The 16,567-nt window shown below is 41.8% G+C and overlaps 1 protein-coding gene across 2 annotated transcripts in view; it reads left to right on the plus strand.

The window, feature by feature from the left end:
• SLC25A17 (solute carrier family 25 member 17) overlaps positions 1 to 13,131 on the plus strand; it is a 54,811-nt gene extending 41,680 nt beyond the window's left edge. For both annotated transcript variants that reach the window (XM_055252796.2, XM_055252797.2), the window contains 4 exons: positions 215 to 360; positions 453 to 548; positions 3,241 to 3,323; positions 10,288 to 13,131. In XM_055252796.2, the coding sequence (XP_055108771.1) occupies positions 215 to 360; positions 453 to 548; positions 3,241 to 3,323; positions 10,288 to 10,435 (473 nt within the window). In that variant the 3' untranslated portion in view covers positions 10,436 to 13,131. The remainder of the gene's footprint in view (positions 1 to 214; positions 361 to 452; positions 549 to 3,240; positions 3,324 to 10,287) is intronic.
• The last annotated feature ends 3,436 nt before the right edge of the window (positions 13,132 to 16,567 follow it).

A 16,567-nucleotide genomic window follows, 5' to 3' on the forward strand; every position in this document is an offset into this window, starting at 1 on the left:
CTGGTCTCGAACTCCTGACCTCGTGATCCACCCACCTCGGCCTCCCAAAGTGCTGGGACTACAGGCGTGAGCCATTGCAACCGGCTGCAAGAAGGAAATCTTTATAGAACCAGTATGGTTTGTGTTCTGGGTACATTTGAACAGAATTCATGTTGTCTTCTCTAGTTAGGGGATTGTGATCATGCTTTTCAAAAGTCCCTGATTTCTTGCTTAGATGCTTTTCATCAGATCATTCGAGATGAAGGAATCTCGGCTTTATGGAATGGCACATTTCCCTCATTGCTGTTGGTCTTCAATCCTGCCATCCAGTTCATGTTTTATGAGGGTTTAAAACGGCAGCTTTTAAAGAAACGGATGAAGGTAATCCCTGATTTTGAAAGCAGTAAAATAATTCTGTCTGACACCTTCTTGTTGGCTTGATTGATGTGGTTTGTTCTTCCTTTGCTTTCCAGCTTTCTTCCTTGGATGTGTTCATCATTGGTGCAGTAGCCAAAGCGATTGCCACCACGCTCACCTATCCCCTGCAGACAGTACAGTCAATTCTGAGGGTGAGTGCTGGGGTTCTCTTCGCATTTAGTCAAACAGCATTCGAGTATATGTGGTCTCTTGATTTAAAACAATGTTAATAAAGCAATAAAGCAGTTAGTTGGTATACCAGAATATTCCCTATCTGTTTTTTTTTTTTTTTTTCTTTTCTTTTTTTGAGATAGGATCTCCCTCTGTCACCCAGGTTGGAGTACTGTGGTGCAACATGGGTCTCCATAGCCTCGACCTCCTAGGCTCAAGCAGTCCTCCTGCCTCAGCCGCTCAAGTAGCTGAGACTACAGGCATATACCACCTTGTCCAGCTAATTTTAAATTTTTTTTGTGAAGATGAGGTCTCACCATATTTTCCAGGCTTGTCTCAAAGTCCTGGACTCAAGCGATCCTCCCACCTTGGCCTTCCAAAGTGCTGGGATTATAGGCATGAACCATTGTGCCTGGCCCCCATTTTTTCATTTGTTTGATATTCTGCTTAACTAGGCTGGCTGTCATTGGTTTAGAATGAAGTTTGCATTTGTAATTTCTTAGGTAACGTAATGTCTCAGAAAACACAAATGTGGAGACAAGTTCCTTAAAGACCTCAGGAAAGCATAAGTTTGCTTCCTGCTCATTCAAGTTGATTGGTTTGGTGCCCCAAGGGGGATTATCCTTTACAAAGTCAGAGGTTAATTCCTTTAGTTCACTCAGGAGGAATGAATGATTTAGCTTTTCTGAAGCACTCTCAAACTTCTGTTTTTTAATTCATTCAGTTATTTATCCATTCAAATATTGACTAAATACCCACACAGTGGGAGGACCTGGGCATGCAGTGGTAAATAAAAGTCATAATCCCTGCCCTCATGGAGCTAGTGGAAGAGAGAATGAACAGGTAAACAAGCAAAATAAATAGGTAATTACAAATTGAAAAAAGAGCTGTGAAGGAAATTATTTACTGGAGAGGGGCATGGTGGGGATCTTCTTAGATAGCACGATTGGAGGTGGGCTTTGAGAAGGAATATTTAAATCAAGATGCAAAGGAGGGTAAGGCCCTAGAGGGGCAGAGTGGAGGAAAGTGCATTCCAGGCAGGGGGAGCATGATGTGTGTATTAGTCCATTCTCATGCCACTCTAAAGGACTGCCTGAGACTGGGTAATTTATAAAGGAAAGAGGTTTAATTGACTCATATTTCAGCATGGCTGGGGGGCCTCAGGAAACTTACAATCATGGTGGAAGGGGAAGCAAACATGTCCTTCTTCACATGGCAGCAGCAAGGACAAGTGCAGGGGGAACTCCTATAAAACCATCAGATCTCATGAGACTTAATCACTACCACAAGAACAGTATAGGGGAAGCCACCCCCATGATTCAGTTATCTCCACCTGGCCCTGCCCTTGACATGTGGGGATTATTACAATTCAAAGTGAGATTTGGGTGGGGACACAGCCAAACCATATCAATGTACTAAGAATTTGGTGCATCTTAGGGACTGAAAGAAGGCCTCTATGGCAGTAGAGTGGCTCAGGGTGAGATTGCAAGAGCAGCAGGGAAACTGTAGGTGAGGAATGTAGATTTTTATCCTCAGCACTTTAAGCTGAGAATATGTGATGGGAAGGGCTTTAAGCTGGGGAATATGTGCTGTGATTTACAATTGGAGAAGATTATTGTGGCTATTGTGTGGTGAATTGGTCAGAAAGCTAAGAGAGAAAGCCAGGGGCAATCTAGTAGGAGGCCATTTCAGTAATACAGGCAAGAAAGGATGGTGGCCTGGACCACAGTGGTGGCACTGGAGAGGAGAGGGGTAGGATGAGGACAGATTCAAGATCTGTTTTGGAGAAAAATTTCAAAAGGCTTGTTGCTAGATAAAATAGGGGTGGTAGTGAGAATATTCCAGTTCAGAAAAATTAGTACCTTATGTTGAAAGCATTTTTACTAATATATTATTTTAAAATTGGTACTTAATATAAGGAAATTCAGTAGCATCCTTATAAATGTATTTTAACACTTTTATAATGTAAACACATAATGTGAAGAGCTTAGACTGCAGAGGTTCTAAATGATTCGTTTCTTAGAATTTCCTAAAGAAGTGGAAGTTATTACCATCAATATCTAAATCATTATCCTGGGCATATTTTTTTCTTTTGAGGTAGAATTTTCCCTATACCTCTCTATAAAATGAAAATTATTATGCTTGCTTCATTGAAAAATTTTTCTTAGGCCAGACATGGTGGCTCATGCCTGTAATCCCAGAACTTCAGGAGGCCGAGGCGGGTGGATCATTTGAGGTCAAGAATTCGAGACCAGCCTGGTCAACATGGTGAAACCACATCTCTACTAAAAATACAAAAATTAGCCGGGCGTGGTGGTACATCATGTCTATAATCCCAACTACTCGGGAAGCTGAGGCAGGAGAATCACTTGAACCTGGGAGGCGGAGGTTGCAGTGAGCCATAATTGTGCCATGGCACTCCAGCCTGGGTGACAGAGTGAGAAGATGTCTCAAAAAAAAAAAAAGGAAAAATTCTTCTTATTTTCACTTATTTGATTGAAATATTTCACTCAGTTGAAAAATACAGGATTAATGAAATCTATGGTACTAATTGGATAAATGTATTAATGTATGCTATAAGATACTGCTCCAACATAATATCCTCTCCAGGTAGAAATGAAGATTTTAAAAAGCAGCAACAGTACTTTTGTTTTTTTTTCCCTCTTTCCTCAGTTTGGGCGTCATAGACTAAACCCAGAAAACAGAACATTGGGAAGTCTTCGGAATATTCTCTATCTTCTTCACCAACGAGTAAGGTGAGCTTTGTAGATGCCTCACATTCCGTGCTCTCCTTCAGCAGCCATCTCTGCCAGGGAGGGGTTGCATTTCCCTCTCTCACACTACTGCCTTGGTGGTGGCAACCTCCAAAACCTTTCCCTTGCTTGCTGTGCTTAGACATTTCCCATTTTAGGAGCCTGGTACAGTATGACAGCATTTTGGGAAATTATGGAAAAGTTCAGGTTCTTATTCTTTGTTAGTTACAAATATAGAGAACTCCTTCAGAAAGAGAACCCTTCTATACTCCAATCACCCTGAGTGTGCTTTCATCAGTGGCATATCCTATGATGCCTCTTAGCAATATAACATCTGCCTATAGAATAGGAGTACTGGAGTAGGGAGGGGGCAGTGGAAAAAGTGATAATAGTGATGATGATGATGATGATGATGATGGTGGTGGTGGTGGTAAGGGTAGCTAACATTTTCAGTGGCTTGCTATGTGGCAGACACTGAGCTAGAGGCTACACATAGGTAATCTCAATCCTTTTTTTTTAAGACGGAGTCTTGCTCTGTTGCCCGGGCTGGAGTGCAGTGGCGCGATCTCCGCTCACTGCAAGCTCCGCCTCCTGGGTTAACACCATTCTCCTGCCTCAGCCTCCCAAGTAGCTGGGACTACAGGCGCCCGCCACCACCCCTGGCTACTTTTTTGTATTTTTTAGTAGAGATGGGGTTTCACTGTGTTTGCCAGGATGGTCTTGATCTCTTGACCTCGTGATCTGCCCTTCTCGGCCTCCCAAAGTGCTGAGATTACAGGCGTGAGCCATCGTGCCCGGGCTTCTCAATCCTAACAGTAGCTCTGTGAGTTAAGAACTATTGTCATTTCCTGTTTCATTTAAAGAAACTGACACTTAGTGAAGTCAGATAAGTCAGGGACTTCCTTTGAAGCAAAAGCTCTTATAACTTTATTACTGTTCCTAGATATAAGATACTTTGAAAATAAATTTATTATTAAAATAAAATATGCAGCCAGTCAAAGTGGCTCATGCCTATAATCCCAACACTTTGGGAGGCTGAGACAGGAGGATAGCTTGAGGCCAGGAGTTCAAGACCAGCCTGGGCAAAGTAGTGAGACCCTGTCTCTACAAAAAATATTTACAAAATTAGGCAAGCATGTGGCACAAACCTGTAATCACAGCTACAAACGAGGCTGAGGCGGGAGATTCACTTGAGCCCGGCAGACTGAGGCTATACTGAGCTATGATGGCACCACTGTACTCCAGCCTGGGCTATAGAGGCAAGACCTTGTATCAAAAAAAAAAAAAAAAAAAGAACATTCAAGGGACTAAAAGATAAAATTAGTCTGGGCATAGTGGCTCACACCTATAATCCCAGCACTTTGGGAGGCCGAGGCAGGCAGATCGCTTTAGCTCAGAAGTTTGATACCGGCCTGGGCAACATAGTGAGACCCTGTCTCTACACAAATAAAAAATTAGCTAGGCATGCTGGTGCCTGCCTGTAGTCCCAGCTACCCAGGAGGCTGAGGTGGAAGGATTGCTTGAACTCAGGAGGTCGAGGCTGCAGTGAGCTGTGATTGTGCCACTGCACTCTAGCCTGAGCAACAGAGTGAGACCTTCTATCAAAAAATAAAATAAAATAAAAGACAAAGAATAGATAGGTATAAAGTCAAAAATAAATACTCACTATATCAAGTATTGGGAGGGATGTTGGAGCAACCAGAACTTACTTTCTTATGCTGCTGGTGGAAATATAGAATGGTACAGCTGCTTTGAAGGGCAATTTGGCATTTTCTTTAAAAATTTATATATACCACACCTATTATAGGACCCAGCCATCCACTTCAGGGTATTTACCCAACAGAAATGAAAGCATATGTCTACACAAAAGCTTGTATACAAATGTTAATAATGACTTTTTTTTTTTAATTTTTGATTTTTGTGGGTACATAGTAGGTATATATTTTTGAGGTATGTGAGATGTTTTGATACAGGCATGCAAAGCATAATAATCACATCATGGAAAATGGGGTATCTGTCCTCTCAAACTTTTATTCTTTTTGTTACAAACAATCCTATTACACTTTTAGTTATTTTCAAATGTACAATTAAATTATTATTGACTGTAGTCACCTGTTGTGCTAGCAAATACTAGGTCTTATTCAAACTATCTATTTTTGCACCTATTAACCATCCCCACCTTCCCCCCGCTACTGCTCTTCCCAGTAGTCTCTGGTAGCCTTCCTTCTACTCTTTATCTCCATGAGTTCAGTTGTTTTGATTTTTAGGTCCTCAAATAAGTGAGAACATGCGATATTTGTCTTTCTGTGCCTGGTTTGTTTCACTTAGCAGAATGACCTCCAGTTCCATCCATGTTGTTACATACGACAAGCTCTCATTCTTTTTGATGGCTGAATAGTACTGCATTTTGTATAAGTACCACACTTTCTTTATCCATTTATCTGTTGATGGACACGTAGGTTGCTTCCAAATTTAAGACATTATTTGTAAGAACCAAAAACTAGGGCCAGGCACAGTGGCTCACACCTGCAATCCCAGCCCTTTGGGAGGCCGAGGCAGGCAGATCACGAGGTCAGGAGATCGAGACCATCCTGGGTAACACAGTGAAACCCCATCTCCACTAAAAATACAAAAAAAAATTAGCCTGGTGTGGTGGTGGATGCCTCTAGTCCCAGCTGCCCGGGAGGCCGAGGCAGGAGAATGGCGTGAACTCGGGAGGCGGAGCTTGCAGTGAGCCTAGATGGCGCCACTGTACTCCAGCCTGGGCGACAGAGCGAGACTCTGACTCAAAAAAAAGGAACCAAAAATGAGAAACAACCTGACTGGGGTGCGGTGGCTCATGCCTGTAATCCCAGCACTTTGGGAGGCCTAGGCAGGCGTATTATTTGAGGTTAGGAGTTCGAGACCAGCCTGACCAACATGCTGAAACCTCGTCTCTGCTAAAAATAAAAAATAAAAATAAATTAGCCAGGTGTGGTGGCGCATGCCTGTAGTCCCAGCTACTCGGGAGGCTGAGTCAAGAGAATGGCTTGAACCCAGGAGGCAGAGGTTGCAGTGAGCCAAGATCTCATCACTGCACTCCAGCCTGGGTGACAGAGTGAGACTCTGTCCCACTCGCCCCCCACCCCCTCCAAAGAAAAGAAAGAAATCAGAAAAAAAAAAATTCATACTGTCTGATTTCATTTCCATAAAATTCTAGAAAATGCAGACTAATCTGTAGTAACAGAAAGCAGTCAGTGGTTATCAGGGCCAGTGTAGGCAGAGTGAGAAATGGTTATAGAAGGACATGAGGATACTTTTGGGGTAATAGATACGTTCACTGTCTTGAAGGTGAACTTATCAGGGTGGTGTCATGAGTATATACATGAGTCAAAACTTCTCAAATTGAAGTCAGTTAAACTTCAGTAAAAGCTGTAAGTACATGCATATGTAATCCCTATTTTTCTTTCTCTCCGTATTCTTTTTCCAAGAGGTGATCACTATTAACAGTTAAGTGTATATATTTCCAAAATATTATGTAAAATATATATTGCCAACATATCGATGCAGCTTGCCCTTTTTTAATCATCGTCACTCCTTCATCAGAATTTTTTTTGGGATAGGGGGACAAGGTCTCACTTCTGTCACCCAGGCTGGAGTGCAGTGGCACAATCATGGCTCACTGCAGCCTCAACTTCCAGACCTCAGGTGATCCTCCCATCTCAGCCTCTCGAGCAGCTGGGACTGCAGGTACACACCACCATGCCAGGCTAAATTTTTGTATTTTTAGTAGAGACAGAGTTTCACCATGTTGCCCAGGCTGGTCTCCAACTCCTGGGCTCAAGGGATCCACCTGCCTCAGCCTCCCAAAGTGTTGGGATTACAGGCATAAGCCACCATGCCTGGCTACAACTTGCCTCTTTAATAAACTTAATATCTCAAACATCTCTTCACATCGAAATCTATAGACCTAATCTATTTTTTGTAGTGACTGCCTGGTTTCCTGTTATGTAATATACCATGATTTATTTACCAGTACACTTATTGATGGATATTTTGGTTGTTTCCAGGTTTTTGCCTTTACAAACATTGCTGAATGAACAACCCATAAATTTAGCTCTGTATACCTGAGGGATTATAATTGTAGAGAAAATTACCTTAACCAATGAAATTACCTGGTTGAGGAGTTTGAACATGTGAAATTTTGATAGAGATTTCCAAATTGACCCCAAAAAAGTGATAATTTCTGTTTCTATCAGCATTGAGAGAATTAAGAAAGATGTAGTTAACAAGAAAGTTAAGAACATAGTGTCAAATGGAAATCTATGGGTTTATGTAATTTTCAAATCCATTGTGTTTTTACATGTTGTATCTGCTTTGGTTCTCATTCAACCTTAAGGATGTGGAAGGGTGATTATATTCCCATTTTGCAGATTAGGAAATAGATTTAGAGAAAGAAAGTGACTTGCCCCAAATGAGATCAAGGCAGACTCAGATGTTCAAACTCAGATGCTCAAACTCAGATGCTCAGTAAGCACTCAGGAAGGATTGAATGAATGAAGAGCTTTCATTCTGTTTATTAGAATGTTCTTCAATGATGGAAATACGTGTACTGTCCAGTAGGGCTGCCACTAGTTATATGTGGCTGTTGAGCACTTGAAATGTGCCTAGTGCAACTAAGAAACTGAGTTGGTTTTTTTTTGTTTTTTTTTGTTTTTTTTTTTTTGAGATGGAGTCTCGCTCTGTCACCCAGGCTGGAGTGCAGTGGCGCAATCTCGGCTCACTGCAAGCTCCGCCTCCCGGGTTCATGCCATTCTCCTGCCTCAGCCTCTCTGAGTAGCTGGGACTACAGGCGCCTGCCACCACGCCCGGCTAATTTTTTGTATTTTTTAGTAGAGACGGGGTTTCACCGTGGTCTCGATCTCCTGACCTCGTGATCCGCCCGCCTCGGCCTCCCAAAGTGCTGGGATTACAAGCGTGAGCCACCGCACCCGGCGAAACTGAGTTATTTTTATTTTTATTTATTTTATTTTTTGAGACAGAGTTTCACTCTGTTGCCTAGGCTGGAGTGCAGTGGCATGATCTCGGCTCACTTCAACCTCCGCCTTCCAGGTTCAAGTGATTCTCCTGCCTCAGCCTCCTGAGCAGCTGGAACCACAAGGCATGCGCCACCACACCTGGCTAATTTTTGTATTTTTAGTAGAGACGGGGTTTCACCATGTTGGCCAGGCTGGTCTCGAACTCCTGACCTCAGTTGTTCTGCCTGCCTCGGCCTCTCAAAGTGTTGGGATTACAGTCATGAGCCACCATGCCCAGCCTATTTTTAAAAAATTTTAGTTGCCACGTATGGCTAGTGGCTGTGATAATACATAATGTAGTATACCATACCAGGCCTCTCCAAACTTGTGTGTGATTAAAAATCACCTCAGGTGCTTGTAAAATGTAGGTTTGCCTCCTCTCTGGGTTGTGGCCTGGCAGTCTACATTTCTAAACAAACCCTGGTGCTTCTGATGCGGCTGGACCTCACCTTGAGAAACACTGAGGTGGAGTTTCTTAGGTTTCTTGGGGTAACATAATTCAAGTTAGTAAAGGAACTAGAAATTCATGGGTCAAGTCTTTAAATCATTCCCCTTTATCACATGATTTTCCCCCAATTATAGGTTTTCACATAGCATATATATAAGATGTAGTAATAGCTTCTGATGGGAACACTTGATTCATTTTAATATCTCAATCTGCATGCTGTAAATAGCCCTGGAGTTGCTGATGAACTAGCAGATAAGATTAATTCACTCTCAACAAATAGCTTTAGAGAGATCTTTTGCTCTGAACTCCCATTTTAGCTGAAACATTCTTCCCTGAGGTTAGATTCCTACGGGCTGGTTTCCAGGCTGGCATCCTCCTCCTCCTCATCTGGGAGCTTGTTAGAAATGCACATTCTTGGGCTGGGTACAGTGGTCACGCCTGTAATCTCAACACTCTGGGAGGCTGAGGCTTGGAGGATCACGTGAACATAGGAGTTGGAGACCAGCATGGGCAACATAGTGAGACCCTGTCTCTATTAGTAAAAAGAAGAAATGCAAATTCTTGAATTCCATCCCAAACTTAGTCAATCAGAAACTCTGGGAATTGATCCAGCAATGTATTTTGTAACAAGCCTTTCAGGTGATTTGGATGCCTGCTAAATTTGAAAACCACCAGGTTAGAGGACGAAATGTATGGGAAGTTTTGAGAATCAGGCGGCTTTTCATTTGTCTCTTTCTCTAGTTATATTGAGCTAAAATGATCTAAACATATTGGCAGCTTTCCTGCCATTTAGGGACTAAGTTGAAATAACTGAATTAGCATTAAAGTGAAGATCCAAAAGTTCTTAGTTAGATCTCAGATTTTGCCGTTAAGATGGTTTTAGGAGGTTTTAGGATCCGCATCCTCTCAGTGGGATATTGTCAACATTCTGCTAATTAATGGTGATTATAAAGACAAAGTGTTAATGGTTCATGAATACTAAACTTTCATCAGTTCCCAAATACCTTTAAAGATAAGAACTACTTTGACAGGCTGGGCACGGTGGCTCGCGCCTGTAATCCCAGCACTTTAGGAGGCCGAGGCGAGTGGATCACGAGGTCAGGAGATCGAGACCATCCTGGCCAACATGGTGAAACCCCGTCTCTACTAAATATACAAAACATTAGCCAGGCGTGGTGGCGGGCGCCTGTAGTGCCAGCTACTCGGGAGGCTGAGGCAGGAGAATGGTGTGAACCCAGGAGGCAGAGCTTGCAGTGAGCCGAGATCGCACCACTGCACTCCAGCCTGGGCGACAGAGTGAGACTCCGTCTCAAAAAGAAAAAAAAAAAAAGTACTTTGACAACAGAAGTCTGTGTTGAAATCTAAAACCTCCGTTGCTTGTTCTCATCAAAGTAGCTATCTAGGTAGCATGTTGTCTGATGCAGGAGCTGACTTCTGTTTTTTCAAACCTCTTTCCGTTTAGACGTTTTGGAATAATGGGACTCTACAAAGGCCTTGAAGCCAAACTGCTGCAGACAGTCCTCACTGCTGCTCTCATGTTCCTTGTTTATGAGAAACTGACAGCTGCCACCTTCACAGTTATGGGGCTGAAGCATGCACACAAACACTGAGACGCCTTCCCATGAAAAATCCCGAAGATGCTCAAGAGGGAGGTTTCCTCCTGAGTGAAGAGAAGTGATTCTCCTTTGACTCTGGCTCCTGCCACCACAAATGTTACCCTCATTGGCTTGAAAAGCATCCAAGGGTGAACAGGGAGTATGGCCAACTGAACCTGTTGTCACCTTAATTGTCATGCTGGCTGGTTGGATTTTGGGGTGGCAGTTGGACTAATGTGAAAAAAACATTGCTGAAAACCTAAAAATCAAAGTTTGTGTTTATTGGTTTTCTTAAGAGAAATGGACTATTTTGCTCTCGTGTAATGTTTTCTATTTAAATCTTTCTTAAATATACCAGCTGTTCTCCTTCCTTGAACTCTCCCCCAGGTTCTAGGACAAATTTAATAACATGTAGTTCTCCTCAAATACTTTTGTATGTCTCAGTGTTGGTGTTTTCCTCCCTAAAACTAACATTAGGGCTGTGCCACGGGCATGACTTGATTTTTGTTGGGCTTTTTTTTTCCTGCCTAAGGAGCGGTGTCTTTTTAGGATATGAGCTATTTATTTTGTGAAATGAAAATTGTTCATCCCAAATGATTCTCTTATAAACTATTTGTAAATGTCACTTATTCATTAGTGTTTGACATAATTTTTAGAATATTTATTTTGAATCAATCCTTTCATTACTAAAGACTTGAAGTTTTGTGTCCATCCTTACAAGCACTGGTCAGTCAAGTCCCAGTAAATGGTCAGCACAAAAAAGATATTCTTGAAAATTGCTCTTTATTAAGGTATTATGTTGAGTTTGCAACCAGATGGGAAAAATCACAAAAATGAGAAGAGGAACAGGTATCTTGTTGAGGTCTGGATATTATCTCCCTTTATAAACTTGGTGTAGGCTGTATATTTTGAAAATAAACATCGGGTTGAGGTTATTTCATTTGGAAACCGTCCTTAGAGTCCTGTTGCTCAGTGTGGTCCATCAGATGGTAATACTGTCACAAGCTCAGAGTTTGCTGGGCACGCAACCCAGAGTTTCTGAATCCTGTTCCGTATTTTAACATTCCCAGGTGATTCACAGCCACATTAAAGTTCAGGAGACCATAGGACCCCTGACCCATGAGAAGAAGTGATTGGTTTCAATTATAGACATCAAGATAAAGATTTTTCTCAAAGGAAAGAGATTAATGTATTAAAACAACCTCTGAAAAATCTAGGAGTCCTATGTCATCCCTTGCTTTCACCTCACAGCACGTTGTTAAGGTGGTAGGGCTTTTATTATGCGGCCAGGAGTGGATTTAGATATCTCAACCCACTCAAGAAGCAAATTCACTTGACATTAGCAGAGCGGTTCTTTGGATTTCTCTGACTTCGTTTTTGTCCCTATAACAAAATGGCGGGTTTTTCATTTGTAAGTCCGTGATTCAGTCAGAGAGAGTAATAATAGAATACTTCATTATTAAGGATTTAGTTCAATTTTGAGAGTGGAAATTTCCTTCTCTTATTTCCTCTCTTTAGTCCCTGTGGTAATTTCAAAGTATATGATTGTTAAAGATCATTGTATTGTTCTAGCAAACAAAAATTAGCAGGAGCTAATAATCTGGGAAGAAGACTGAACATTCATCCCCTATTTAAGTCAGAGAATTGAAGACAGAATTGTTTTTACTATTTTTTAATTTTACTTTAAGGTTTTTGTGTGCCTGTGGCAGACCTTGAGTGGGAAGTACAAAATTATTCTGATTTCTGTATAGGAGAAGAATGATCATAAAGGTGTCATGTGTATTTTCATTATTGTTTTAATTATGCTGTTCCCTTTGGAACTTGAATTTTGAGCACAGAATATTGTGAGTTGGTCTGTTAGGATAATTTCCAATTCAAATTATATAGCTGTCTTAGGTATTTATGATGTGAGAATGTATTTGATGCTTCTCTTTTTCTGATTTTATGAGGAAACAATTTAACATTGAGGGTTATTTTCCTTATGGAAATTTACAAACTCACTAGTTGAACTAGTTAGTAACCCACTTAGTTTTGTAACCATTGGTTAATAATAAGTTGTTTGAGAAAACTAAAGAGCTAAAGTCTGTACTAGGGAAATGGGAATTTTTTATTTTTGATACTTTGTGCAATTTCTCAAGAATATGAGGATTAAGAACCTTAGGGATTGTATTAGTGTCACGGCAGTAGAAAATTTAATTTCTGTATTTAATGTGTGTTTTGAAGTGGGCACTGTAATATTTCTACCCTTGTCTGTTGTACAGTTAAGTATGAAATGCAGAAATAGATCTAGCGTAAGAACATATTCAATGGGAGTTAGAAATCTTGGGTTTTATTCCCAGCTCTGCTGCTGACTAGCATTTTACGCCATCTCTTTGTAATTTGCTGTTTGATAAGTGGAGATAATACTACCCACTTCAGAGGATGTTTGAGAGCTAATGATGTCAGCCAGATCCCTTTATGACTGTGGAATAGGGAAGATCTGAGTGAAACTTTAGACAGTACCTAGATTTATATAGCAATTTCCCTTTTGAAAGCTTAAATACTTACCACACAGCCCATGAAACAGCATTTGCGTTTATTGAGAGAGAGGATGTGCCATCATGATTAATGAAAAATATCTTTTGAGTTTGAAAAGAAATTAATTTGCAGTGTTTGGATTGTATATATGGTGCTAAAAATAAATTAATTTACTTTATAAACCTTAAAAAAAATGAAAGCTTAAATACTTTCTCGTTTTATAATCCTAATATTTCTGTGAAATAGGTAGGGACAAGTAACAATATCCCCATTTAATTAACAAGGAAATTGAGAGAAAACTCTCAAACGACTTGCCTCTTTGGAAGCAGGACTAGAGTTCGAGTTTCCTTTAATCTAGTGTAATGATTAAGAGAATGGGTTCTGGAATTAGATAGACCTAGGTGCAAACTTGCCCTACTCCTTACCAGCTGTGGGAACAAAGCAATTACTGAACTTTTATGAAACTTGGTTTCCTCAATTATGAAATGGAGATTTTTTTTTTTGAGACGAAGTTTCGCTCTTGTTCCCCAGGCTGGAGTGCAATGGCACAATCTCGGCTCACCGCAACCTCCGCCTCCTGGGTTCAAGCAATTCTCCTGCCTCAGCCTCCCGAGTAGCTGGGATTACAGGCATGCGCCACCGTGCCCAGCTAATTTTGTATTTTTAGTAGAGACAGGGTTTCTCTATGTTGGTCAAGCTGGTCTCAAACTCCCAACCTCAGGTGATCCGCCCACCTTGGCCTCCCAAAGTGCTGGGATTACAGGCATGAGCCACCACGCCCGGCGAAATGGAGATCTTGATAAACCTACCTCATAGGGTGATTGTGAGGATTAAATGAGATATACATGTAAGTCGCTTAGCACAGTACTTGCCACATGAGAAGAGCTAGATAAATGTTAGCAACGACTATTATGATATAATTGTTACTGGTTAGGGATATGGCTATTTGAATAGATGTATCTGTGATTGAGTGGAAGGCACTCTGGATTTTGAGCCAGACCTGGTCCCAGTTTTCATTCTGTCACTTTATTAGCATTTGTGGCTACAGACAAATCACTTGACCTTTTTGAGCTTCCAGGTCTTCATCTGTCAAGTATAAATGATGACCTCTCAAAGCCGTTCTGATGATTAACAGCTGTAGATATGGGAGAGCATCTGGCACAGTATAGGGCATATCTATGTGCTTAAAAAAAGCTGTTTGAACCAAGCAAATGAACTAGGTGTTACTTTGGGGCAGCTTTTCCTCTTTCCGTTTGTTTTAATTGTGAACATTTCTTTTTTGGGAGCCTTCCTTTATTGTATCTTTTCAAAAAAGAAGCCAAATCCAGTAATTTTATATTTTATTTAGTAGTGAAGTTTCCCAAACACATCAGTTAATCAGTAAAACATGAACTGGTTTAATGGCAACATCACTGACTGAGCTAGTGACTCACCTTGGCTCTTTTGAAAAGCTAAAGAATGGTGACTTGAGGAGCCAAATGCCAGACACCTAAGGAGAGCCCTTCTCTGGGCAAGTGAATTAATTACTTGTCTGGCAGTGTGGAGTGTCACCAGAATACCCAACATACACAAAGCCTCATTTGTAGGATATTTATGAGAATAGCACTAAAAGTGGCTGACTGAGGCCAGGCACCAGGGCTCACGCCTGTAATCCCAGCACTTTGGGAGGCCAGAGCAGGAGGATCACTTGAGTCCAGGACTTCAAGACCAGCCTGGGCAACATAGTAAGACCTCGTCTCAATTACTTAAAAAAAAAAATCAGCTGGGCACCACGGCTCATGCGTGTTGTCCTAGCTTCTTGGGAGGCTGAGGTGAGAGGATCGCTTGAGCCCAGGAGGTGGAGGTTGCAGTGAACCGTGGTCGCACCACAGCACTCCAGCCTGGGTGACAGAGCAAGAACCTATACCCCGCGCCCCCTACCCACCACAAAAAAGTGGCTGATTGAGACCCTGATTGTTTTGTTTTGTTTTGTTTTGCCTTCATAGGAGCAGTGGGAGGGCTTTTATTACTATATAAATTGAAGGTTAGTGCTGATCTTTCTGGGACATACTTGTTGCCCCTGAAAAGTGTATTCAGTGGGCTTAATGAGCAAGAAAAAAAGTTTTCTACGGGCTAAGTGGAGAAGAAGGAAAACTACTATTTAAAGACAGAGTGAAAAAGAAATTAGGAGATGGTATGAGAGTCAAGAAAAGGGAGAGACCAGTGCCTACCACAACACTCAAAGAGATGTTCAAAAAATGTGGGGCAAGTGTACATACTGGACAGTGAACTGTGGGACCCAGCAAATGGGTTCAGTCTGTAATGACATTGAAAAGGAAGGAGAACTCTGTTTGAAACTAGTTATAGAGCATGAGAGTGGGTACTGAAACTTCTATGCAAGAAATTGAATGCCCACTAAATGCTAGTCACAATTAATTTACATACATCTTTTTTTTTTTTTTTTTTTTTTGAGACAAAGTCTTGCTCTGTTGCCCAGGCTGGAGTGCAGTGGTTTGATCTCGGCTCACTGAAAGCTCCGCCTGCTGGGTTCAAGCCATTCTCCTGCCTCCGCCTCCTGAGTAGCTGGGACTACAGGCGCCCGCAACCACGCCCGGCTAATTTATTTGTATTTTTAGTAGAGACAGGGCTTCACCATGTTAGCCAGGATGGTCTCGAGCTTGACTTCGTGATTCACCCGCCTCGGCCTCCCAACGTACTGGGATTACAGGCTTGTGCCACCGCGCCCGGCCTATATACATCTTGATATCCTTGCAACAACTCCAGCTTATGGGGTTTATTCCCATTAACAGGTGAAGTAGTTGAAGCTTAAAGGGTAATTTATCTACAGTCACACACCTCATGAATAGGGGTAGGGATTCCTAGTTGAGGCTGACTTTTTACCCTGCCATAGTACATTCTTCAGATGTCCTTAAAAGTAAGCCATCTAGGCCGGGTGCGGTGGCACACACCTGTAATCCCAGCACTTTGGGAGGCCACAGCGGGTAGATCACCTGAGGTCAGGAGTTCAAGACCAGCCTAACCAACATGCTGAAACCCTGTCTCTACTAAAAATAGAAAAATTAGCTGGGTGTGGTGGCGGGCGCCTGTAATCCCAGCTACTTGGGAGACTGAGGTGGGAGAATAGCTTGAATCCAGGAGGCAGAGGTTGCAGTGAGCCGAGATCGTGCCACTGCACTCCAGTGTGGGTGACAGAGCAAGACTCCGTCCCCCGCAAAAAAAAAAAGTAACCTTCATTTATTTCTTTGCTTTAATTGGAGTCACCAAAATAATCTACCCTAAGGGCACTGTTGATGTAATTGTGTCACGTGCACCTCATTCTTGTTTTGCTGTGGTTTCTATAGAACCTGTTGGCAGATTGGATGGCCAGTCAAGTAGGTGGTTCCCTGTGTGGGTATCATATGGAGGACCTTCTTAAATTGCAAATTCCTATTCTAAGAATAATGTTCTATTCATTTAAGAAATCATTTTTGATTATCTGCCATATCCAAACACTATGCAAATTGCTGGGATTATACAGATGAATAATACTCAGTTTCTGCCCTCATGTATCTCATTGTCCAGCGTGGGAGTCAGACAAAAACAACTTAAAATTGTACCGCTGATGAGTTCTGATGAGAAATGTGCTGTAAA

The sequence above is a fragment of the Symphalangus syndactylus genome, chromosome 18, assembly GCF_028878055.3.
Source record: "Symphalangus syndactylus isolate Jambi chromosome 18, NHGRI_mSymSyn1-v2.1_pri, whole genome shotgun sequence".
Classification (NCBI taxonomy): Eukaryota; Metazoa; Chordata; class Mammalia; order Primates; family Hylobatidae; genus Symphalangus; species Symphalangus syndactylus.